Source organism: Ustilaginoidea virens, chromosome 2 (genome assembly GCF_000687475.1).
Source record: "Ustilaginoidea virens chromosome 2, complete sequence".
In the NCBI taxonomy this organism is placed as follows: Eukaryota; Fungi; Ascomycota; class Sordariomycetes; order Hypocreales; family Clavicipitaceae; genus Ustilaginoidea; species Ustilaginoidea virens.
The window spans coordinates 768359-792030 of record NC_057317.1 but is presented as its reverse complement, the minus strand read 5'-3'; the positions used below and the strand labels follow the sequence as shown (position 1 = coordinate 792030).

Below are 23672 nucleotides of genomic sequence, written 5' to 3'. Positions count from 1 at the left end.
AAGCAAGACCAGCAGACCCCAACCGAGACCGGGCGGAGAAAGAAAAAAACCGGCCTCTCTCCAAAAAAAAAAAAAAAAAACCATCGCCCGGCGCCAAAGCTCAGTTGGAGTCGTGGCCGTCACTCTCCGTCGCAGTCTCCTCTACCAGCACGTCATCATCGTCGTCGTCGTCGTCGTCGTCGTCGTCGTCGTCGTCTTCCTCCTCTTCTTCTTCTTCGTTGAGGCCGGGCACTGCCTTCCAATGGACATAGTCGCCTGCGAGCCAGCGCCTGCTGGTCGGCAGCTGGTACGGATCAAAGGGAAAGTACGGGTCTAGCTGGTGGAAAGCCTCGCCCTGGTCCTCGTAGCCGGCGTCCCGGAGCGCTCCGCCGGTCGCGTACGTCGACGACAGGAACTGCGTCAACCGGACCCGCTTGTTGTTCTCGACGAGGGGGTAGACGTACATGAGGTTGAGGCGGTGCGCCAGCTTGGCAAACTCTTCCACGATGACGGGGGCGCAGACCTTGAGCGGGTTGAGCTTGCCAAACAGCTGCACCGACAGGTCCTTGCGCGACGTGCCGACCCATTCCAGGTCTTGGCCAATGTACGAGACCGGATCGTCCGCGTCCACCGTTTCGGGGGCCGACACGACCAGGTCTTGCCACCTGAAGCAGAATATGTACAGCGTGGCCTGGACAAGGGAGTAGTAGGGGTGGAAGCGCTTGAGGTCGGGGCCGCGGCAGAGCGGCTCGTACTTCCTCCTGTACTGCTCCAGATGGTGCAGCAGCAGCACGAATATGGTCTGCACCAGGCTGGCCGGGACCAGAGCCCCGCGCGCCACAAAGCTCGCCAGGTAGGCCGCCGCGGCTTGTTTCAGGACGTTTGGCGTGTTTGGCTGGAAGGCGGTGGCAATCAGCTGGCCGCAAAACGCGTCCGTGAGCCGCTCGTGCTGCTGCGCAAAGTGAAAGATGAGGAACTGCGTGTGCCGGGACTTGTAGGTCGGCAGGACGATTTGGTCAAACTCGCGCAGAATAGTGGTGAACATGGTGAAAGCTTCGTCTGAGCCCGGGTTCCCAAAGTGCGGGCTGTAGACACCAAAGAGCGTGTCCAGAATCGCGTCCATCTTCTCCACGCTCTCCTTGACGGATTTGATCCTGTGCGCTTGTGGGTCGTAGTCCACGTCCTCGCTTTGAACCGATTCAGTGTCGCTTTCGTCAGAGTTGTCGTCTTCCCAGGCCTCGGGCTGTCGCTGGTCCTCGCGCAGCGCATACATGACGGCGGCAGCGACGTCGTCGTCCAGGTCCTCTAGGTCGACCTGCATTTGAGAGTCGAGCTTGACGACTCTGTTCAGGACCAGGTCGAGCACCTCGTCCTGTAGTTCTGGGACGTAGGTCTTGACTTGCAACAAGTTGTGAATATAGGCCATGTGAACCCTCATCGACTCGTCCGGAAAGGGAAACTTGGAGCCGAGCAGTGTCTCCAGCACGGCCACGGACGACGGAAACATTTGCAGCAGGTACTGGATGGCCGAGTGCAGCCTCTCGCGCATCGTGTCACGGCTGACTCGTGGGAAATCGGGCACGGACCAAGTCGACGGTCGGGAGTCGTGGAACTTGTCAACCATCATCGACAGCACTGGCACCAGATAGGACCCTTGTGCGCTGACAAGGGCGGCCAGGAAGTGCGTAAAGACCTTGGCGAAGACGGCATCTCGTCCGAGCCAGGAACAATCAAGGATGGTCTTCACCAGGCCGTTGCACTCCTTCCCCTTCAATATCGGTATGCAGCTCGTGAGAGCCTTGACATAGAGTTGCAGTTCATGGGGCCGCAAGGTATCGTCTTGCTCACCCACGACCGGGGGTAGATAGCTTTGCTTGTCGTTGGCAAACATTTCCTTGAGCGTATCATACTGGCCGTCGTTTCCGCGGAGATGGTCCTCCAGGGCGATTCGCACTTCCAGCTTGACGTCATCCATTGTTCTGCTCGCGAACTCGTACGTTACATTTCGGATGTCGTCGAAAAACACCTTGCGTCTCTTGGTCGGGCTCTCCGGCGCGGGTGACGAGGAGTCGAGCCCGTCATGCAACGTGGTCCGCCTGCCGAGCACAGAAACAGGCTTGAGAATAGACTTAATCGGCGTGACGCTTTTCTTCGAGGCCGGGCCAGGTAGGAGCCTGGATTTCGGTGTGAACGGTCGCATCAAGATGAAAGACGGCGATGAGTCGATGCGACTTGGTTGCGGAGATGCCGAAGTGGGAGCTGTTGGATGTTACGCTAGCGTGAACTCATGGTAGGAAATAGAGAAGCATTCCCCGCAATCTTGCAATAGCGAGCATCTATCGATGAATTCAAGGATAAATCTAATCTACGCGAGGAGGTGCGAGGAGGTGCGAGGAGGTGCGAGGCGGCGAATAACAATGTTGTACTCCGTATTGCGTTTGGAGAGTACCGTTTGATTGTGAATTTTTTTTTTCGATCCGGATTTTCTTTCTTCGCCTGGCAATAAGTGGGGCCGCGCACGTGCTGTCGCCAGTTCGACCTTGGACAAAAGCAGAGGCCGAAAGGCGACCCCATATGTTGTCTTGGCTACCAGCTATTATGCCTACCGCCGTCTTAGGCGGCTGGCAAACGAATATTAGTGCATAGCTACCTTGTAGTTTAGGCGATTAACAAACACTCTGTAGATCAAGAAGAGATGCGCAAAGTTGGATCATTATAAAACCGAGGTTTATGGCAAAACATGACATCATGCTGTGAAGAACATCACGCTGTGAAGAATCCAAACTATGGCCTAAAAGCTCTTGCCATTGCCATGGTTTTATTTTATTCCGTAATTATTAGTTTTCGGAACGTCTGCGGTTTTCTTCCACCTCATGCCCCTTCCGGGACCTTCCCAGCATGTACTCAATGTGTGCCCCCATACTCAAGGCTTCAAGACTTGTATCGAAACACCATTCGCATATACCAAGACGAAAATAGTTGCCTAGTAATTACGCCGGGAAATTTCATCATCTTCAACAAGAGATTCTCGCTGCTGAGTAGGATCTGCTGCAGACCTTGTATCGATTGGGCTGAATACCGATATATTGACTCCATTTTCGCCGTAGACATGGCCTGATTTGTTTTTTTCTTTTATCCCCAAACATTTGCCAGTAAACAAAGAGCAGTATTCCATATTACAAGAAAAGATGCTGTGGCGAGCCAGGTGCGAGTTGGCATGTAACCCGAGTTTGCAAGGCAGGATGTTGTGGCATGAATGACATGGCATGGCATGCATCTGTGGTTGGTGATTTTATGAATTTCATCGCGTTGTCATTGAAGATTTGGGCGCCTCGGGTTGAAGCAAAAAGGACAGCATCAATAGCCATCGCCCGCAGCAGCGCCGTTGTGACCAGCATGTTGCCCATACATGTAGTTGGGATCGGCGCCTCCTTCGGCAGTACTCGAGCCTTCACCAGTCGCAAAGTCCGTCCCGGTTGCGGATTCGCCTTTCTCTCCGGGCAGCATAGATCCGCCCCAGGAATTTTCCATGACGCGCTCTCGGTTAGACTGATTTTGTTGCTACGAGGCCGTCAGTAGTCTACTTGGTATGGCAAGACGGCTAGGGTAGCTTCATAAAGAGCCGCGGGTGACATACTTCTCGGTATTTTGAAAGGTAGACTTTCAGGGCTTCTGCATAATTCTCGAATCCAAGCGAGGTCATTGCAAAGAGAATATCTTCACCGTTGACCGTTTTCCTCTTCTCCTGTTGGCACTTCTCGGAGGCTAACAGGGTAGGTAAATGAATCATGTCAGCAAACAGACAAATGACAGGTGTGAAAAGACCCGACGCCCAGGAAATTGGGGAAACTGATGACATCTTTCTTAATTTTTTTTTTTTTTGGCAATCTTTGCCAGGTGGGTGGAGGGGAGGGGGGCCAAGAAAAGAAGGCAGATGGATCACGACTCACCTTCACTGGTGATGAAGGAGATAAACTCGCTTACACACTCTTGCATACACTCTTTGGCCTCTTTGGCGATTTTGGCATTGTCTGGCAAGGCGTTTTTCATAATTCTTGCGACTGGGGCAAAGTTCCGAATATTAGCATCGGGCTCATCGCTGCAATCTGGCTTGGGTGAACAAAAGGTTCCAGATGGGTCGCAAGGTGAGTCTCGAGACATGAGTAGCCAACAGAGGGTGCAGGGCGAGAGGAGCAAGCTTATGGAGCGATCTTATCCACAGGCTACAGGCACGAATCGAGACACAGCTCTTGGAGAAGGGAAAAATTGCAGACCTACCATTGGCTATAGGCAACCATCTGTCCTGCTCCTTTACCTCGAACTCATAACCCGCAGTGCCGCCAGCCGAGTGTGGGTCTTGATGGTCGTTCATTTGTCCTTCGTCGTCTGGCGACTGTGCACCTTGATCAACATCCTTTGGAGGAGATTGGGGGGAGTCCGACATATTTGGCTACCTGCAGCGGCTGCTAGCGTCCGTGCCAAAGGTGTTTGGGCTGGTACAGACGGGGTCTGAGGGAGTTCTGCGCGTCCGACTGGCCGAGGCCACGTTGGAGTAGGGCAGAGAGCGGTTCGGGTAGTTTGGGGCTGATCTTTGCGGTTTAGCTGCAAGAGGTGCGTCAATGGTGACGTTCAACGGACAATTGCGGTTGCATATGACTTTTGCGGTCTAGTGCCTTGGCCCTGGGGGAGAAGGGGGAGGGGCAAAGACGGGATAGCGGCAGTGAGGCCTGTGGGTGAAGGGGTGATTGGGAGTGTATCGTGGGATCGGGGTTTGGGAAACAATGGCTCTGGGCCACTGGCACAGCAAGAGAGGAGAGAGAAGGGAAGGGGGGGGGCGTGTGAGGTGGGAATGCAAGGTTAGAAACGAGAAGCAGACGACCCAAGCAGACGGGTGCGCAACTATGCAGCTGCGCGAGACGAGACGAGACGCAGGACCGTCAGTCAGTCGGACTCGGTCCACACATCATCACCAAGCCCAAGGCTGGAGGAGCAGTTACGGCGCAGCGATGGAGCAGCGATGGAGCAGCTAGTTTTTCTGGTGCCAAGCCCCTTTCCGAGGATGCAGAGACGACGACGGGGCAAAAGGCCATGCCATGTTCATGCTGCATGTTGCATGTTGCATGTTGAATGTTGCACGGGTGGACAAGGCGCGAGGCAACATTGAAGTTGACGTTTCTGTCCAGGACCCAGAGGCCCAGGAAGCTGACCACCTGAGCCGACCGGCGGTGCAACAAGAGAAAAACCAAAAAGTGGAAGAGAGAGCATGACTAGCAGCAACAAAGGAGACGGACCGCTCACCAGCTAGGGTCGAAAGGACACCTACCAGGACACCTACCAGGACACCTACCCGGACCACTACCCGAGCAACGGCAATGTTGTTTCTTACACGAGGGAAGCGGAGGCGTCTGGTCGGTCTGTTCCGTGACGGTGGCAGCTATCATGCATAGCAGTTGATGGCTGGCGCTGGTGGGCCGCTGATGTTTTCTGGTTATTTGATTTGTTGTTTGCAGGAGCGAAGAAGGCTGACGAGGCTAGGGATTTTTCCGAAAAGCAAGAGGTTGCGTTGCGTTGCGGCAGCCTGGCACCATGTGCATGTACATGATATGTAATAAATAGGTAGGTAAATACTTAAAGTCTGGTCTGGTCTGGTCTGGTCTGGTCTGGTCGGCCCAGCCTACTCCGTGGGGGGGGGGGAAGGCCCCGCTGAACACGGCCTAGCCCCAGCCTCTGAGAGGTCCCTGTCCCCCCGGCTTCCCTCTTGACCGCCAGGCACTTGCTCGGCTTGACCTTTGAATTGAATGAGGGGGGGCACAGCGCCATCGCAGCATCGCAGCATCGCAGCATCGCACAAAAAAAGCCAGCACCACTATACGACCGTACTACTACTCATGTACATTGATCATTCAAGAGACTCCTGGCTGCCGGCTGTTCCAATGCATCGAAGAAATAGACCGCCTTGATTCAAGCTCCCAGAGTGCCTGAGTAGGCACCAGCTTACCTACCAGACTACATGTACCTACCAGACTACATGTACCTACCAGACTCCTAGTTGATATTTGAAGTGCGCTACTCCGTACATAACATGATGCAGCAATGATCAATACAACCCAGCACAGAGCAGAGGGAAGGAAGGAGCGAGGCAATGCCGAGTCAGGGCACGCCCAGCTCCATGGATTTGTAATCTCCGGCACGGCAGGCATTCGCCGTGGTAAGCACGAGCAGCAAGACTTCTTCTGTCTTCCCCCGCAATTGCTTGTGGGCTGGGATTTGGCGAGCCTTTATTTTCATGTCCCCAGTGCTTCTTTTTCTTTTTCCCCTTGTCCATCTTTCGCTCTTTGCACATGTTGCAGAACCAAGGGCCGGCTCAAAGGCCGGCGGTGTGCGTCGGATCTTGTAGACCAGAACCTGCAGAACCTGCTCTCTACCGCGCATCGTCATGTACAGTACCGACCGAGCAGGGTAGGGCATCGCTGCTCAAAGAGTCGAAAGCCAACACGAGCCCAACGACATTGTCTGCTGCGTCACCGAGCATGTCTGGCCTGGCGTCTAATTTCGGCCGTCACCAACTCTTGCAGTACCTGCTCCGTACCTGAACTAATACAGACAGACTTCGACCCAACCTTCTTGGGGGAGGCCTATTTCCATTCATCGCCCGGGCCATGTTGTCTTCACTTGTTTGAGCAGCATCTGGATTCTGCGCCCCCTGCCAATCAAGGCATGCCTGCCCAGAGCATCGGGCCTGGTCAGGATTCAGGAACCGCAGCCTGAAAGGCCGGTGCAAGAGGCCCATCCTGCAGCCGTCTCGGGACGCAAAGCGTCGTTAGACTCGTTACGCCCAATGGTTGGGCAGTACTTTGTAGCCATGGCCATCCGACAAGCTCGTTCGCTCCCTTGTCACAAATCAAGCCCACGTTGAAGCTCGCTGCATGCATGGGCGTGTACATGGCAATTGCATCAAGAACGGCCAACGTACCCCCATCCTCACAATCGTCCCCTCCCGACTCCAACGACGTGCAGCCTCTCCGTCACAGCCATCACAGCCTGAGTTGGAACCATCGAGTGTTGTACTCCGTATACTGTGGTATTGACCACCCTGCACGGACAAGACGGCGCTCATTTCGGAAATGCCCCGTCAACATCATATTTATAGCATAAGCTATCCTCCTTCTTGCACAGTTCCCAGCTGTTCCAACAGTGCCAGATATCACGAATCTGATGCCTCGTGAAACTGCGGCATCATTTTAAACCCGCAGCCGCGCCATGCTGTCTTTCCCTTGTCGACCGACCCTCTTGCCAGTCGCAAAAACTCATGACGGGAAGCGCCTAGAATTGAAACCTCTAGAAACCACCGAGCAGCTGCTTGCGGCTGATAAAATGCCCGCCAACGAGGTCAACATGACGAGGAGAGAGAATAGTAGGCGGTTTCGATGCTTGCTGAAGCAAACCACAGTGTCCCAAGTCACCGCCCATGCGCCCTCGGCACAGAACAGCAAGGCGGACGGAGGCTTTGGAAGGGGCATTCAAAGCATTGCTCATTCTAGCATCTGTATCCCAGGACCATCTGGGGCACTTTGCTCTCAGATAATGATGTCATCACTTGGGTGCCTAAGCCCAAGGACTCGGCGCATCCGCGCCTCCTTGTACGTTGCACGGTAGTTATAATACCTGCCAAAAAGCGGTCGTTGAGGATGACGTGGCAACGCAAAGGGAGAAACATGGGGGCGACTGCGCTTTACTTGATTAATGCTGGATGTTGAGTTCTCATTATGCACGAGGCAGCTGACATGACATACTTGCATGTTGAGGCGACGATGAAGGGACAATTTGACACGAGACAAAAAGCAGGAAAACGAGCGGGAAGCGACCCGAGTCCACGACTCCGGCTTTACCAACGTATACAGTAGTTGCTTGTCGAAGCCCATCAAATGGCAGCGTACTTGTCAAGGAAGTAGCTGCACAGAGAAGCTTGGAATCCCGTTATTCGCAGTCAGAAGAGCAACGGTACTCCGCCACATCAGACATGTTCCTTATCATGCATGCGAATAAGTGGCTTGCGGCGTTGAATGATCACAGTCGACAACGTGTGACTTTTTTTTTTGCCCCAGCCGCCGGTGTATATACCAGGTACCCAAGGTAAATGTAATATGCAGTTGCGTATACAGGATGGGCTGAAAAGGGGCTGGCGTTGGGCATCTGGCTGTATGCGATCAGCGGAAGCTGAGAAACAAGCTCTTGAAATCTGATTGTTCTTTCTCTGCTTCTTCTCCCCCCCTTTTCCCTCTTGTGTTTTCTGTGGGTGAGCGTGCAGAAGCGTGAAAGCGTAGCTGGTGAGAGGGTGGGTGGAAGGACGGATGGATGGATGTGCTGGCAATACACCATGCCGGGTAATTCCCTTGCATATTCCGGCCACGTTCCGAGCATGAGATGCAATTTCAAGATATTGTCATCAGCTCGCCATTAAATGGTGGGTTGCCCGTATAAGTGTTTGTTTGATGGTGTTCAAGGCTTGTGCGTAATCAGGTTCATATCTGGTGCGAAGTACTCCGTACTGAGAGGCCGCAAAAAAAAAAAAAAGAAGAAGAAGAAGAACAAATTTACTTTCGCATCAGGGCCTGGTTTGCATCAGGGCCTGGTTTGCATCAGGGCCTGGAGAAGTTGCCGGAATTTAGGAGACTTTGCCCACCAGGCATTCGGTTCCTACAGCCAAGGAACTCGAGAAAAGAAAATCATTGCATTCCGCTTTCCCAGGCTTGGTTGCCGACTTCCGAGCGCATGATGCCATCTCTTCCTGGCTCGTCTTGGTTTCGGCTTGTCCCAACCTCGGTCATTGCTGCACCACTTGCACATTGTTCTCCTTCTTTCAGGAAGAGTTAGCATCTGCCGCAAACCCCCCAAGTCACCTCGAGAACACACACTCCCGAGCAGGGGGCCGGGGGGCAACTACAAACAAACCTTCCACTTGTCCAGTTCATCCTGCTTGGTCTTGTACTGCTTCACAAGGTCGTCCAGCACCTTCTTCAGACCATCTTGGTTCGTCTTCAGTGCGGGAACCACATCCCGGACCGTCCTCTCCACGAGAATGCCGTTGATGAGCCGAAAACACTTGCGATCTGCCGACAGAGGCTCCAGGGTCTCCAGAACCAGCCTTGCGTTCAATCTGTTAGAACTGGGACAGGCGCCGCTCGAGCGGTGGAAGAAGAGGCCAGATCTGTCCAAGAGGAGAAAAGGAGGAAAAGGACGGGGCATAAAAGGGAGAGTCGGTGTAGGTTACGGGCAACGAACTTGTGTTCTTCAGCTTCTTGCTCAATGTCCCCGATCTTCTGCGCCATTTGCTGCAATGTGGTTTTGTAATTTGAATACGCGGTTTGGAGGTCTTTCGCCGGCGTTTTGTCAGCATCGATCGAACGGCAGGATGACGGGCGCCACGGGGTTTTTCTTTTTCTTTTTTCTTTTCTTTTCTTTTCGTTTCTTAATGAGCAACGTAGCGGGCAAACGTTACCTTGCTGCTTCTTGCCTGGTGCCTGAGCGGCCGCCGCTTGTGCAGACATGATGTTTGAGGCGAGGTCCCAAAGGTTGGGATGATTTGCGTTGCGTCGTAAACTGCTTCGTCAAGCGCTGTATGACCTCAAACACGGCAGGTCGGGTAAATATCGTAACTTATGGATTAGGGATGTTCGGCAAGTCCATCTATAACTAAAACAATTCCCACAGCTTGCTGGCTTCCGCAACGCAACGCAACGCAACCAGACATGACGTGACGAAATTGAAAATCGAACCCACCAGCGCCACCGCTGTGCTGTGCTGCGCTGTGCTGCGCTGTGCTGTGCTGTGCTGTGGTTGGCTGCAACCAACCAGGGTAGACTCGCCTCTGCAAAACCACACAACTTGCACTTCAGCAGAACGACGAACCCATCCGGCGCCCACCAGATTTCCATGTCCTCGCTTCGTCCGCACCGGGCACAGACAATGCAAAATGCATCCGCATCTGCATACCAAAAACGCGCTAGGTACAACGGCCAAAACCCTCTTGACCTTGCGTCATCCGAGACCAAAGCAGTGGAAGGCAGCGAGGAACAAGGGCAAGAAACGAATGGGACAAGGTCCGCTGACGGGGATACATTACAGCTTGTGAGGACATCATTGCCGCGCTTGAAGAATGCCACAACAGGGGTTTCATGCACAAGGCCACTGGCGGCTGCAACGACGTAAAGCAACAAGTCAACCGGTGCCTCAAAACCGAACGGGGGAAGCTGCAGGCTGAGAATCGGCAGGCGGCCAAGGCGAAGCGAGACAAGATCAAGGAGGAGCAGAAAGCGCTTGGACTGTGACGCAAAAGCCCAGCAACATCGGCACACTGAGAAGAAGCGTCTGGTTGGCGTTGATCTTGTCCCGTGGGCACATGATGGATATCTCCGCCGACCCGGCCGAACCAAAGCCTCGCGCAACCTTTTTTTTTTTTTTTTTACAAAGTACGCAATCATTTACCGGAGTTGGGGACGGCAAGATGGGATAGCAGGACCTGGGACAGTATTGTGATGACCAAATTTTTTTTTCTTTAATTTTATTCCCTTTGTGTTTTTCCTTGTACAATACGCCCATGAGGGCCTGCGATGATCCTCGTATAGAAATGACAGCCTACATCAACCCTACTCTCGGCCCGCCTTCTCTACCTCTGTTGATAAGCTTTGCCAAAGGTGACCAAGCCAAAGACCGACAGAGCACTGAGTAAAACCGGCACGGGTTTTCGCAAACGAATGGCTCGTGGAATCGCTGATCCTCCCAGGACAACCGAGGCCAAGAGGCTCAGCTCAACACCGTAAGGCTGCCGATTCTGGATGCGGTAGCCGCCAAGTCCATCTGCCCATGCCACACATCAATCAGCTCAACAACATGATGATTTTCGTCCAGAGATAATCGAGGGAACGAGCTTCCTAGGGTACGAGGTTGAGGAGCAGCACATACAGAGTACGCCGACGGCAGTTCCGGCGATGAGGGAAGGCACTGATCGACTTTTGACGTAACCCATGATACCACCACCGGCCGTCAATGCAGCCAGCAGGTAGGAAGAGTTCTCGAGCTGCGGCTGCAGGTCCGTGTCAGCATCCGTCATTGACCCCGCGCTCTGCGAAAGGATTCACGTCTTTATTTCCGCCGCTACGTCGTCGCGCAGCATAGAGACGCAAGACGGGCAAGTCGGACAGACAGTGTTTGCCGCCCGCCACATCCTGCTGCTGCTCAACGCAGCTTTCACAAGCGCAACTTATGACGGTGCAGTGAAACAAACGTACCATTTTGTAAGATAGAGTCAGCTTCGGGTACCAAGAGGATTAGAATCTCCCAAATGCAGGATTAATGGGAATGGAGTCGCCCTTGTGCCAAGCTGGGAGCGAAATGATGGGAGTTGTCTGGACATTGATTGACTGAGCCACTTCGCCGTCATCATCTGGTATCTACTCCGTGCCTAGGTACCTGGTAGGTAGCTACCTACCTAAGGTAGTAGGTGGGTCCGATCTTCTCCGGGGCTCGCGCAACCAATCAGAGCTACTATTTCTTCCTGGAGGTTTCGTGTCCAGTCCATCAGGGCAACAACTCGCTAGGTCAGACCTCAGACCTTGGAACCTCTGACCACCAGCTCTCAAAGCCAAAGCTGCAGAATAAGAGCGGCGCTGGCACACAACACGCCGCCATCGCTTGTTTCGGCGTTTTCCCTCATGCAGAATCTGCTGCTCTTCTTTTTCCGGTAAAGCGACAACCATCCCAGCATGGCTCCCAAGAAGAATCGCGATCGTCCCTTGACTCCGACTCCCGCCCTCGCAGCTCACCAGGATGCAGCTCCCGCCGCGGCGCCTCTCGCAGCCAAATCATCGGCCACAAAGAGCGGACGGGCAAATTGGGATGACGTGCTGCTCAACATCTACCAGTACTATATGAAGGAGACGCCTCAGCGGACAAAGCTGATTGACGCCTTTCTCCTCTTTCTCGTCGCTGCTGGTGGCTTGCAGTTCCTGTACTGCATCCTCGCAGGCAACTACGTATGTTTTCCGTCGTCTCCAGCCTCGCACGCCCATCCCCTACGCGCTCGTGTGGAAAACTAGGAGCTTCCTCTGATCAGACTTCTCCATGCATGTAGCCCTTCAACGCCTTCCTCGCAGGTTTCGGTGCCACTGTCGGCCAATTCGTCTTGACGGGTACGTTTCGTTTGCCGGCTTGGACTTGGCTCCAGAGACTTTATCACGACAGCGGCAGAGGGCTAACATGGGAGTGCGGATCAGTTTCCTTGCGGATACAGACGACTGCTGCGAACAAGAGTGATTTTCCATCCATTTCTCCCGAAAGGTAAAAGACAACTGCCCAAGACCCTGGCCACAGTACGGAGAAAGTCTACGCATGCACGGGAGGGCTAACGACTAGATACGTAGAGCTTTTGCGGATTTTGTGGTGTGCAGCCTCATATTGCATTTCTTCTGCGTCAACTTCATCAACTAAAAAAATTTACGGTGCGAGGCGGAGAGTTTCAACCCGGAACTTCAAGAATCCAGAGGTGGAACTGGGGGCTGGTAGCATGCGATCAAAAATAATAATTGTACAATAAAGTAGTGCGTTTCCCCGACATGCCTGGACCTCGAGACAAGCAATGGTCAACTCGAACAGACAATATGGGGGAAACAATGGGATTCTCCGTGCCCAAGGTGGTGGCATCACGCATCGAAAACTCTTCCCCGTGATGATGCATGCACCTTTACTGTTCGGTGCTGGATTCGGCTTTTGGAGGACCACCTGCTTTTGGCGGCGGCGGTGGCGCACCCGATGACTTACTCGACGGGGCCTTGTCCAAGTCCCTGCTCTTCTGTTCCTGCTCCTTGAAATAGTCATCCATAAAGTTGTTGGCACCGCGCTGTCTGTCCTTCTTCTTGGCGGCAGGTCGCGGCGGAGCCGCCACAGGGTCCAGCCCGACCATTTGAGCTGGAACAACGTATTCACCTCCTGGTGGGGGTGTTGTCGAGGCTGCAGCTTGGGAACCAGATTCGAACGCCGGCACAAACGCGGCGCTTCCTGACTTGTCGCCAACATCTCCATCAAACATGGTTTCCCCGGGCGCATCAACAGGCTCGCTCAGAGGTGCAGGCAGGCGGTGCAGCGCGCCGTAGCCCAGAACACACCCCAGAGCTCCCTCACCACCCCAATCCCGGCTGGGATGTATGGTGACCTCTCTGGTCACGTTGTATTCGTTGTTGTAGACAAACAGCCGCAGCGGTCTGCCGATGTGATCCTCGACCAACTCACCCAAGGCGCCCTCGCCATGTAGCGAGCCCTCAGGGCTGCCCAGGATGTAGTCGCTGTACGGGAGAAGGCCGCCTTGGTCGGCTGGAGACCTGGCTGCGACGTCCAGGACGTGCCAGATGTTGGCGGCGAGCGCAATTGGGGAGTGTTGCAGTGTGAGCCCGAGGGACGCAGTGTCTGGGGGCACGGAAATGTGCATCTCCCGCGTACGTTGGCCCTGCGGAGCGAAGGGTCACCCCAAGGTCAGCCAAAGGAGGATCCAACGTATACCAACTCGCCCAAGGGGCTCGGGGCAGGGAGCTGATATTTTGGTGTCGTCTTTACCTTTGCGTTCCATAACCCGAGAGATACTGTGCCGCCGGAGCAGTTGCGGACTTCTTGTGCGAAGAGGGAGGGGTTGGCATCTTCCTGTGTCAGAGGCCGAGAAAGCAGTCAGCGGGGAAGGGGGGGGGGGGGGGGGGGGGAGGTGAATTTGGAAGCTTGACGTATGGTTGTGGCAGGCGGTAATGGCAGATGAGCAGCCCGGATCGACTTGGGGACTGTGGCTGTCATCAGCACTTACAATTGGACGTCCATTGATTCCGACAATATAGTCGAACCAAGGCTCTATGGCTAATTCGAGGTTCGTGTTGCGAAGGACCTGGAAGCCAAAGGATCCTTGCTCGTTTCGCCGCGGGGTTTGGTCGCCGTCCAGACGGGACATGAAGCGGTTGAGAGCGTTGAACATGGTATGGTTGCCGCAATGGTCTGCCTGTCTACCTGCTGCAAAGGTGCGTGTCGCTGTTTGCAAGAGTTGTTGCCAGTTGGTGACGCGCAAAGACAGAGGAGGCTTGCCCTGGGACCCCGACACCGACAGGTGAGTGCGTTTTCGTCGCAGGTGGTCGAGTCAAGCCAACGGTGAAGTTGGTCGCTGGTTGTGTCTTGGAGCTAAGCGCATTGTCGCAAGCTGTCCCGGATGGGTTCGTTCTCCCACCAAGCTCGCGAGTTGGTTACCCGAAATGGTGGCTTTCTTTTTGGCGGACCAAGTTGAGCTGTCTTGTATTATCCATCATGATTGGGCTAGCGTGGGGCCCTCTGTGCCTGGGAACGACCCGCACAGTCTTCTTGTCCCAAGCTCACGAGGTTCAACAATCAACCCATCCACTCCATCAACTCCATCAACTCCATCAACTCCATCAACTCCATCAACTCCATCAACTCCGTCAACTTGACCGAGTCAATGCGCTTTGCACCCCGACTCACTCACAGTCAACATGAGCCGCAGTGGTGAACCGCAAATCCCCAACGTCTCGACCAGTTATGCCATGGAACCAGCAGGCAGGCTGCCTCTCACAGACGAATGCAAACACTACCAAGGTAGGCATCAGGTGCCTTGGGATATTCAAAAGTTAGTCAAGGGCGCAACGAGAGAAGAAGAGAGAGAAATGCCGTGGTAAACAACAACAACAACGACAACAAAAAGTCCACTTCTAACGACGTGTCCCTTTTCTTCTTGTTCGGACAAGAGCAGATACTTTTCCCAAAGATACTCCCTCTTCTCTTTCTACGACGAAGGCGTGTACTTGACGGATGACGCCTGGTTCGGCGTGACTCCCGAGCCCGTCGCAAAGTATGTCCCTCCCATTCGGCGTCAACTGCTGTATTCGCATTGTTGAATGTTGACTCGCTGAAGATTCCGCGCACCGAGAGCTGTTTTCCTTGCCTTGCCTTGCCTTGCCTTGCCTTGCCTTGCCTTTTCTTTACCTTTCTGACCCTGTCGCCCTAGTCAAATCGCCCAAGACATGGCCACCAGCATAGACCCTTCAAAGGTCACCCTCGTTGACTTGTTCGCCGGGGCGGGAGGAAACACCATCGCTTTCGCCCTTAGCCAGCGGTGGAAGCGCATCATCGCGGTTGAGCGCGACGCGTCCACACTGGCATGCGCCCAGAGCAACACCGAGTTGTACGAGGTTGATCCTTCGTTAGTCACCTGGATTCACGCAGACAGCTTCGAGTACTTGCAGCTCTTGCACGCGCAGCCCGCGAAGCTGCATCCGCATCTGAGGATCGAAACGGAAGAGACGGTCCTCTTTGCGAGCCCTCCTTGGGGAGGGCCCGGGTATAGCACGGATCAGGTCTTCGACTTGAGCAACATGCAACCGTACAACTTGGCGAAGCTCCACTCGTCGTACAAGAACATGGACCATGTCTTGTTCTTGCCGCGGACGAGCGACATTCGGCAAATCGCGCAACTTGCACCCGAGGACAAAAAGGTCCATGTCGTGCAGTACTGCATGATGGGTGCGAGCAAGGCCATGGCGGCATACGTCCCAGGCCGCTGCTCCGAATCGCCAGAGGTTCGTCACGGAGGAGCAGAAGGTACCAAGAAAATTAGTTGAAAAGATTGACCGACCGTGGTGACACGGCGCCGCCGGGACTCTACAGGACGTTCTGCCCATCAAAGCGAGCTGAGCCGTTGCTGTCATCAGCCAGGTCTGATGTACCCTTGAGTAGTGGTTTGTATTCTGGACCCCCAACACCAAAATATCTTACCGCTATGTTGTACATGGAATGAATCTCATCTAACTAGTCCAACGTCTCCCTCTCTATGTCTCACTCTCTCTCTCTCTGTTTTCTTTTTCTTGTTATCTTTCTTTTTTTTTTCTCACGGCCATTCTCCTCGGAATCAGCCACCCTCCCGTGCCTTGACGTTATTTTTCAACAATGTCCTTCAGTTCGGTTTTGGGCTTCACATATGGTTCAATAGTTTGGCGAACGTTTGACTTTTGTTCAAACGCGTATGCGATTTCAATCAGCGTCTCCTCGCTGAATCTTGCGCCAGCAAAGGCAAGACCAAACGGCAAGTTTGGTGCCACGGTATTTAGGTTTCCCATTCTATTCTTGGTAACGCCTGTACCAGCAGGTTGCTTGCCCAGCGGCACCGTGATGATGGGACTCCCGACGATGGCAGGCAAAGAAGGCATGAAGTCGGCTGGCAGCACAAGCGCGTCCAGGGAATGGTTCGTCAGAGCTCCAAGGATCCCCAACGGACCGGCATTATAGAGCTGCTGAGTGTAATTGCCCCAAAACTCGGGGGACGAATTGTCAAAGCCGAGGTCGAGGGCATTTTGCCACAACTTGGTGTCCCTCGTGGAGTACTCTTCGGCAGAGTGTGTGCGAGTAAATTCCTGCAGCTGCTCCAGGGTCTGAATGTTGGCAGGATTGGCTTTGAGATGCGCAAAGTAGTTTTTGGCAACATCGGTGGCGAAATCGGCGCCAATGACCACGTTGTACGCCGGACCATTCACCTCGGACGCGCCGGGCATTTGAATGTCTTGGACGAGCTCGGCTCCAGCCTCCTGCAAAATCTTTAGCGCCGACTCGAAGGCCTCCATGATGGGTACGTTTTCGGCTTCGGCTGGCGGGAAGATGGCTCGAGGAACGCCGAGCTTCTTGCCTCGAAGACCGTCAGCCTTGCAAGCCGCAACATAGTTGGGTAGCTTTCCGGTGAAGGGAATGGCCGAGGTGTAATTGTCCTTTTTATCCGCGCCCGCAATGGCGGCGAGCAAGTACGCAGCGTCCTTGACCGATCTGGCCATGGGTCCCACGGTGTCCTGGTGCTCGGAAAGCGGGACGACCAAGTACCTGGAGGTAAGCCCGACGCTTGGCTTGATGCCAACCAGGTTGTTGACACTGGCGGGGGAAATGATGGAGCCATCCGTCTCGGTGCCCAAGGAAGCCCAGGCCAGGCCCAGGGAGGACGACACGCCGCTGCCAGAGGAAGATCCAGAAGGATCCTGGTCGGGGAAGTAAGCGCCTTTTGTCTGGCCGCCGTACGAGGACCAGCCATTGCTGCTGCTGAAGCCCCTGTAGTTGGCCCATTGGGACATGTTGGACTTTCCGAGGATAATGGCGCCAGCTCTCCGAAGCTTGGCAGCCACCGTGCTGTCCTTTTCCGGCACCGCGCCAAGGAGAGCGTAAGAACCAGCCGTGTTGTTCATCTTGTCGAGGGTGGCGATGTTGTCCTTGATGAGCACGGGGATGCCATGCAGCGGCCCGAGTTTCTTCTTGGGGTTCTTTCGTTGCGCGTCCCTCCGGGCAGCAATCCTCAAGGCGTCGGGGTTGATCTCGTTGACGGGCCTCAGCTCCTCGGAAACCTCCTTGATGCGAGCAATGTAGGCCTTTGTCAGGTCCACGCTGGTGAATAAGTTGGAGTCGAGCCCACGGCGGAGCTCTTCGAGGGTGGCATCGAGGAGGGATGGGAGGGAAGCCGGGTCTAGCTCTGCGGCTTGTGCGCCCGGTGACAGCAGTGAGCATGCCACGGCCAAGGCCAAGTGTACCACTGTCGATGCGATCATTCTGGCTGGTGAAGAAGCAATGACATGCGATGTCGTTTCTCGTCGCCGGGACCCGCCGTGTTGGAACTTGGAAGGGGGAGCAGCAAGCTGGCTTCTTATATAGCTGACAGGACGGACCCGGCGTACAGACGGATAATGGGAGAATGAGCGGGGGATAGGGCGTACTGCACTGCACGCATGAACGGGGTGCCGACTGCTGCCATTGCTGCGAAACAGAAGATGCTGCGGTGACGGATGGACAGTTGAGAGTGCAGGGAAGCATGCCAAGCGCAATTTGCGTTACGGATCCACGGTTGGTACGGCTGACGGCCTGTCAACCCCTTGACTACCCAGGCTCCTTCTGGACTCTGTTGATGGGGGTGCTCCCTTTCGAGGAAGCCCGTCGGTTGCTCCCGCGAAACAAAACAGCAGCCTGTGCTCTTATGACGACGACGGACGGACGACGACGACGACAGACGAAAGACGACGAGAGACGAAAGACGACGACGACGGACGAAAGACGACGACGACGGACGAAAGACGACGACGACGGACGAAAGACGACGACGACGGACGACGTTTAGACTTTGGTTTCTGACGTCGTCCGGCCGGATCTCGCGGTTCTGGCACAGTCTCACCGAGCCTCGACCAATTCGATCCCGCTTGCTGAGGACTCGGATCTGCATTTCCTCTCTCGACCATGCCATGCCAAGGCCAGGAGACACTTTCACACGACCTTGAACATATAATAGTATCCCGATCATTAATTTGACGCCTGACTCGACGGATTTTTCATCTGGGCTGGCCAAACGGAGTGGGTCTAGACCACGTCGCTTACCACCAGGACTTTTAGCTCCTGCTGTTAAGTTGATGTGGTTATTGATGGAGACGTCACTTGTTATTCCGGTCTTATTCCCACTTTGCATGGTCCAGGTCTGCTAAACAGGGGGGGGGAGCAACGTCTGGTCAAAAGGGATATATGCTCTGCATGTGAAGCCGCTGCAGCTCAAGGATGGCGAGTCAGCCTATCGGCCGCACTGGGTAGGCACGGTATGCATCGGCCGGCGACATGTTCTGGCGCTGCCATGCCGCCGTCGTATTCTCGGAGATCCGTCATGTCTTTTTTTTTTTTTTGCAGGGTTTTCCCAACACGCAAAAGGTCCAGCCAAGGTTCTCGAACCTCACCCGTCATCATTGCGACGGGCTTTTTTTTGTTTTCCTGGCAATTTTTTCTTCTGCAGCGCCAGTTTGGAAAAAAGTCTTGCCGGACAGTCTAGCGTAACCGGGTAACCGTGCTGCTTCAAATTTTGCAATTCCCGGGTTTGCTGCCGCCTACTATGCTAAGCACACCTCCGCAAGGATAGGCGACTCGTGGGAAGCTGGAAAGGGGGTCTGGTGACTTGGCTGTGGTTTGGTTGCGGCACTCACCTGCTCTTGCTGCCATGTTGGTATGTATACAAGGTGAATCAAGGTGCCAATCAACAAAACTGAACCCGGGTGCCAACTGAAGATGCGAGGGAGAAGAAGTGGACACGAAAGAGAGGCACCGGAACGGACATGGGTGGTGCCTCTTAATTGCCGAGGAGCCAGATCAAAAGGATAAAGATGGCAAGTCACTCTACTCGGTAGACGTGAGGGAGAGAATGGGGGAACGTCCGTACAGACAGTATCATGGCCTCGTCACTTTGCAGCGGCTCGTTTGAAGGCGGTCGCTCGCTCATTGACCAATGAATGTTGCTTACTACTGACTTGACTGGCTTGGTTGAAGCCCTGAACATGTGACTAGTGCCTGGCCCGTTTAAGCGGACCCCACCCGGTAACCTGGTTGGTCCCAGTCCCAGGGCTGTTGGCGCAAGTGGAGGCTTCTGGGCGGGGCACCCAACTAACTATACGTACTTGTCTGTATGTACGGAGTATAACGGCACGACGAGACGCAGCGCAGCGACAGCTGACCCCAGGGGCCGATAGCAGATAGCAGCGGTCGATAACTACTCCGTACCAGAGTACAAGCAGACAGCACGACCTCCTGGCATTGACGTTGACCAGACAGACGTCAACTTACCCAGCCAGCTGCTGGCAGGGCATTTATTTCCCTTGCCGTCCCGACTAGCCTCCTCATCCCAGCGCCAGCCAGCCAGCCAGCCAGCCAGCAGCAGCAGCAGCCATGGCAAAGGACAAGAAGAAGGCGGCAGAAGCCAAAAAGACCAAAAAGGTAAACCAACTGCCCTGCCCGACTGCCCGCACGATTCCTCCACGAAATTTTCGATTTTTCCGTCGCTGGCGCGTGGTCGGTCCTCTGCCCCTCCATTGCCCCCCTCCATTACCCCCCTCCATTGCCCGCCCTCTTCACCTTTTTTTTTGTTTCCTTCACCTCCTTCACAGTCTTGACGTCTTCATCTCCAGTCCAGTCCCAGATATATATATAGACTTCTTGCTCTATTGACCAAGTGAAAAAAAACAAAAACAAAAACAAAAAAAAACAGGCCGAGAAAGCGGCAAAGCAAGCTTCCAAGGGGGAGAAAAAGGCCAAGACCAAAGCGGCCAGGGCTGAAGGCGGTGACGTCCAAGATGTTGACCTCGAGCAAGTCTTGGAGGAATATCGCCGGCAGCAGGAGCAGTTCCTCAAAATCACCGAGACCGTGTGCCCCGTCCCGCCCAGACCGAGAGCTGCCTCCACCTTGATGGCCTCGCCCGCCGACTCCAACAGCCTCCTCTTGTTCGGCGGCGAATACTTCAACGGCTCGCTGGCGCAGTTCTACAACGACCTGCACGTCTACAACATCGCCAGAGACGAGTGGCGCCGCGTCACCTCGCCCAACGCGCCGCTGCCCCGTTCCGGACACGCTTGGACTCGCGCCTCCAACCCCAACCACGTCTACCTCTTTGGCGGCGAGTTCTCCTCTCCCAAGCAAGGCACCTTCCACCACTACTCCGACTTTTGGAGGCTGGAGCCCGCCACGAGGGAATGGACCAAGATCGAGGTCAAGGGCAAGGACAAGAGCCCCCCGGCACGCAGCGGCCACCGGATGACGTACTGGAAGCAGTACATCATCCTGTTTGGCGGCTTCCAGGACACCTCGAACCAGACAAAGTACCTGGCCGACTTGTGGATCTTTGACACGGCCAACTACGCGTGGCACTGCCCGACGCTTCCCCAGGCGCAGCTCAAGCCCGACGCCCGCTCCTCGTTTACCCTGCTGCCCTGCGATCAAGGTGCGGTGCTCTACGGTGGCTACTCAAGGGTCAAGGCCACCGTCGCCTTGAAGAAGAAGAAGAAGAAGGCCGCAAAGGGTCAGAGCCAGGGTCAGAGCCAGAGTGAGAGCCAGGGTCAGCAAAAGAACGTCTTGATCCCCAAGGTGCACGACGACAGCTTCTTCCTGAGAATGTCCTTGCCAGCCAACGACGCTGGTCCCAACACCCCGCCGACGGTACGATGGGAGCGGCGAAAGAGGCCGGCCAACGCCCCGAACCCTTCCCGGGCTGGGGCCACCATGACCTGGCACAAGGGCCGCGGGATCCTCTTTGGCGGGGTGCACGACGTCGAGCAGAGCGAGGAAGGCATGGACAGCGAGTTTTTCAACCAGCTCTTTGCCTGGAACATTGACCGCAACAGATTCATGCCTCTCGGTCTGCGCAAGCCCCGCCAGCACAAAAAGGCAAGCGGTCCGGATCAGCAGCAGCAGCAGCAGCAGCAGCGCGTCGGCCGCCGCGGCCGAGCGCAGGCCAACGAGGAAGAGCTTCTGAAGCAGCTAGCCGCCCTTGAAACCGGCGCTTCGCTGGACGACGTCGACGGCATCCAGATTGAGAGGAGCACGGCGGAGCCTGAAGAGGACGACGAGAAGCCCATGAGGGAGATGCCGGTGACCATGGAGCCGCCGCACGTGCGTTTCAACGCTCAGTTGTCTGTCCAAGATGATGTTCTCTACATCTACGGCGGCACGTTTGAGAAGGGAGACCGAGAGTTTACGTTTGATGACTTGTACGCGATTGACCTGAGCAAACTGGATGGTTGCAAGGAGATATTCAACAGGCCAGTGGAGGATTGGATTGTGAGTCAAAACGCATCAAGAGACAGGGGGCTTGCTTTTCTTCTTCTTCTTCTCCTTCCCCCTCTTGTAAACTAACTGCAGGTCTAGGAGTCCGAGGACGAAGACGACGAGGATGACGACCAAGACGGAGACGAGGGAGATGAGGACGAGGATGAGGACGAGGACGAGGACGAGAACGATGTAGACGACGATGCGGAGGGACATGACGACGCAGGGCACGAGCGCACGCCTAGCAAGCGCACGAGGCAACAAGGCGCCGCATCAGAAGCTGCGTCAGACACGGCATCCACGGCGTTTGAGGAGGAGGAGAAGGTGGAGGATGATGATGATGCAGAGGCGGCGACGGCGGCGTCTGTTGATGACGGGCTGCCTCATCCAAGAGTGAGTTTCCACTGCACGCACGGCCTCTTGATTTCTACAGCCTACTAACAGGTCCCCCTCCTTCCCCCAAAAAAGCCCTTTGAGTCCCGGCGGGAATTCTTTGCGCGCACGTCGGCGGAATGGCAGGAGATTCTCATGACCAGCCTGCGCTGGAAAAACATCCAGCCAGAGACGCTGGCCGTCAAGGAGATCAAGGCCAAGGCGTTTGAGCTCAGCGAGGAGAAGTGGTGGGACTGCCGGGAAGAAGTCACGGCGCTGGAGGAGGAGCAGGAAGCCGCGGGGATCCAAGAGGTGGTCAGCCTGGCGGAGCGGGGGGACGGCGGCGCGGCGGGCGGCGCGGCGGGCGGCGCGAGGAGGAGGTGAGCGAGCTGACCGACTCTTTTGAGCGTTGACGAATGCATCACGGTTGCGTGGCCAGCGAGCGTGCTGCAGCAGACGCGAATGTGTATATTGCCGTGTCGTCGGATCCAGCGCCATCCGTTGCCGTTGCCGTTGCCGTTGCCGTTGCCGTTGCCGTTGCCGTTGCCGTTGCCGTTGCCGTGCCGCGCCGTGCCGCGCGCCATGTCATGTCATGACATGTCATGCATGCCATGCCATGTCACGTCGGCCCCGAGCCAGAGCATGGCGCCGCGTCGCCGCCGCCGCATCGCCGCTACGGCTGCTTCGCCATCGGGGGGTACTGCTTGCCGTCCCTGGCGACCGTGGGCTCGCACGCGCACCGGTCGTTTGGGGGGATGGGGTCCATGACCATGGCGATGTGCTTGCCGCATCCCCACCAGGTAGCTTTCCCTGCGGCCGTCAGTATAGCTCGCTGCCTGGGCTGCCTGGGCTGCCTGGTGATGCCTTTTGTGTCTCTTTCTTGGCTTTTCACTCGTCTTATACACTTGTGTCTCTCCCTTGTGCCTCTCTGTTCTCTCTCCCTTGTCTCTCCCGTGCGTCTTGCTCGTCTACTCACTCGTCTCCTCCCGCGCACTTACCGCAGGTGTCGCAAGTCGCTCTCTTGCACATGGTAGGCAGAATAAGAATGGCGTCGCGACCGAAACTCCGCTCCGTTCCGTTCCGTTCCGTTCGTAACAGGTGAAGGAGCTGGGGGTGGCAGGTGCGGGGGCGAGCAGCTTTATACATACAGTACAGTACAGTAAGCAGGATTTTGTAAGCGAGGCACGCGTCGACTCCACCAGTCTGGACTCTGCAACAAAGTCTCGGTGTGCATACAGCGTACAGTGCGTGTACAGTGCCCTTGACGAGTATGTACGGTACAGGAGCGCGGCACGGAGGCACGGAGGCAGACACCCCGGCCGGGTCCGGCTCCGCGCTCGGCACTGCGCCGTGGTCCAGCTGGCACTGACGCTGGTTCTGACACTGGCACTGACACTGACACTGACACTGACACTGATACTGACACTGATACTGACTGATACTGACACTGATACTGACACTGATACTGACACTGTCACTGACACTGACACTGACACTGACACTGACACTGTCACGTATAATGTAATCCCAATTGCCAAAACCATGAATGTGTTTTTGGGAACATGACATTCTGGGCTGCCCAAAAAGAAGAACCGAAAAAAAAAAAGAAAAAAAAAGAAGAAGGAAAGGAAAGGAAAGGAAAAAAGAAGAAAAACTAAGAGCGGTCGGTGCGGGCATGCACGCGTGA

The 23672-nt window shown here is 55.2% G+C and overlaps 10 protein-coding genes across 10 annotated transcripts; 4 read left to right on the top strand and 6 right to left on the bottom strand.

Moving 5' to 3' along the window:
* Positions 1–100: 100 nt before the first annotated feature.
* UV8b_01992 (uncharacterized protein) lies at positions 101–2179 on the bottom strand (the record flags this gene model as incomplete). The annotated part of the gene is made up of 1 exon (XM_043139490.1): positions 101–2179. The coding sequence occupies one exon, from the start codon at positions 2177–2179 to the stop codon at positions 101–103; it is 2079 nt and encodes a 692-aa protein (XP_042995424.1).
* A 1157-nt stretch (positions 2180–3336) lies between these two features.
* UV8b_01991 (uncharacterized protein) lies at positions 3337–4423 on the bottom strand (the record flags this gene model as incomplete). The annotated part of the gene is made up of 4 exons (XM_043139489.1): positions 3337–3540; positions 3617–3744; positions 3930–4040; positions 4258–4423. The coding sequence occupies 4 exons, from the start codon at positions 4421–4423 to the stop codon at positions 3337–3339; spliced, it is 609 nt and encodes a 202-aa protein (XP_042995423.1).
* A 4380-nt stretch (positions 4424–8803) lies between these two features.
* Positions 8804–9527, bottom strand: UV8b_01990 (uncharacterized protein; the record flags this gene model as incomplete). The annotated part of the gene is made up of 4 exons (XM_043139488.1): positions 8804–8836; positions 8932–9124; positions 9262–9352; positions 9479–9527. 4 exons carry the CDS (start codon positions 9525–9527, stop codon positions 8804–8806), a joined length of 366 nt encoding a protein of 121 aa, XP_042995422.1.
* Positions 9528–9952: 425 nt separating this feature from the next.
* Positions 9953–10307, top strand: UV8b_01989 (uncharacterized protein; the record flags this gene model as incomplete). The annotated part of the gene is made up of 2 exons (XM_043139487.1): positions 9953–9986; positions 10105–10307. The coding sequence occupies 2 exons, from the start codon at positions 9953–9955 to the stop codon at positions 10305–10307; spliced, it is 237 nt and encodes a 78-aa protein (XP_042995421.1).
* A 338-nt stretch (positions 10308–10645) lies between these two features.
* UV8b_01988 (uncharacterized protein) lies at positions 10646–11270 on the bottom strand (the record flags this gene model as incomplete). Its single annotated transcript, XM_043139486.1, has 3 exons — positions 10646–10836; positions 10942–11062; positions 11268–11270. 3 exons carry the CDS (start codon positions 11268–11270, stop codon positions 10646–10648), a joined length of 315 nt encoding a protein of 104 aa, XP_042995420.1.
* Positions 11271–11741: 471 nt separating this feature from the next.
* Positions 11742–12465, top strand: UV8b_01987 (uncharacterized protein; the record flags this gene model as incomplete). The annotated part of the gene is made up of 4 exons (XM_043139485.1): positions 11742–12011; positions 12110–12167; positions 12252–12315; positions 12399–12465. 4 exons carry the CDS (start codon positions 11742–11744, stop codon positions 12463–12465), a joined length of 459 nt encoding a protein of 152 aa, XP_042995419.1.
* Positions 12466–12718: 253 nt separating this feature from the next.
* UV8b_01986 (uncharacterized protein) lies at positions 12719–13987 on the bottom strand (the record flags this gene model as incomplete). Its single annotated transcript, XM_043139484.1, has 3 exons — positions 12719–13477; positions 13585–13668; positions 13823–13987. 3 exons carry the CDS (start codon positions 13985–13987, stop codon positions 12719–12721), a joined length of 1008 nt encoding a protein of 335 aa, XP_042995418.1.
* Positions 13988–14513: 526 nt separating this feature from the next.
* UV8b_01985 (uncharacterized protein) lies at positions 14514–15638 on the top strand (the record flags this gene model as incomplete). Its single annotated transcript, XM_043139483.1, has 3 exons — positions 14514–14647; positions 14771–14869; positions 15026–15638. 3 exons carry the CDS (start codon positions 14514–14516, stop codon positions 15636–15638), a joined length of 846 nt encoding a protein of 281 aa, XP_042995417.1.
* Positions 15639–15950: 312 nt separating this feature from the next.
* On the bottom strand, positions 15951–17597 carry UV8b_01984 (uncharacterized protein; the record flags this gene model as incomplete). The annotated part of the gene is made up of 1 exon (XM_043139482.1): positions 15951–17597. One exon carries the CDS (start codon positions 17595–17597, stop codon positions 15951–15953), a length of 1647 nt encoding a protein of 548 aa, XP_042995416.1.
* A 2143-nt stretch (positions 17598–19740) lies between these two features.
* UV8b_01983 (uncharacterized protein) lies at positions 19741–22369 on the top strand (the record flags this gene model as incomplete). The annotated part of the gene is made up of 4 exons (XM_043139481.1): positions 19741–19788; positions 20060–21625; positions 21713–22006; positions 22082–22369. The coding sequence occupies 4 exons, from the start codon at positions 19741–19743 to the stop codon at positions 22367–22369; spliced, it is 2196 nt and encodes a 731-aa protein (XP_042995415.1).
* Between the last annotated feature and the right edge of the window lie 1303 nt (positions 22370–23672).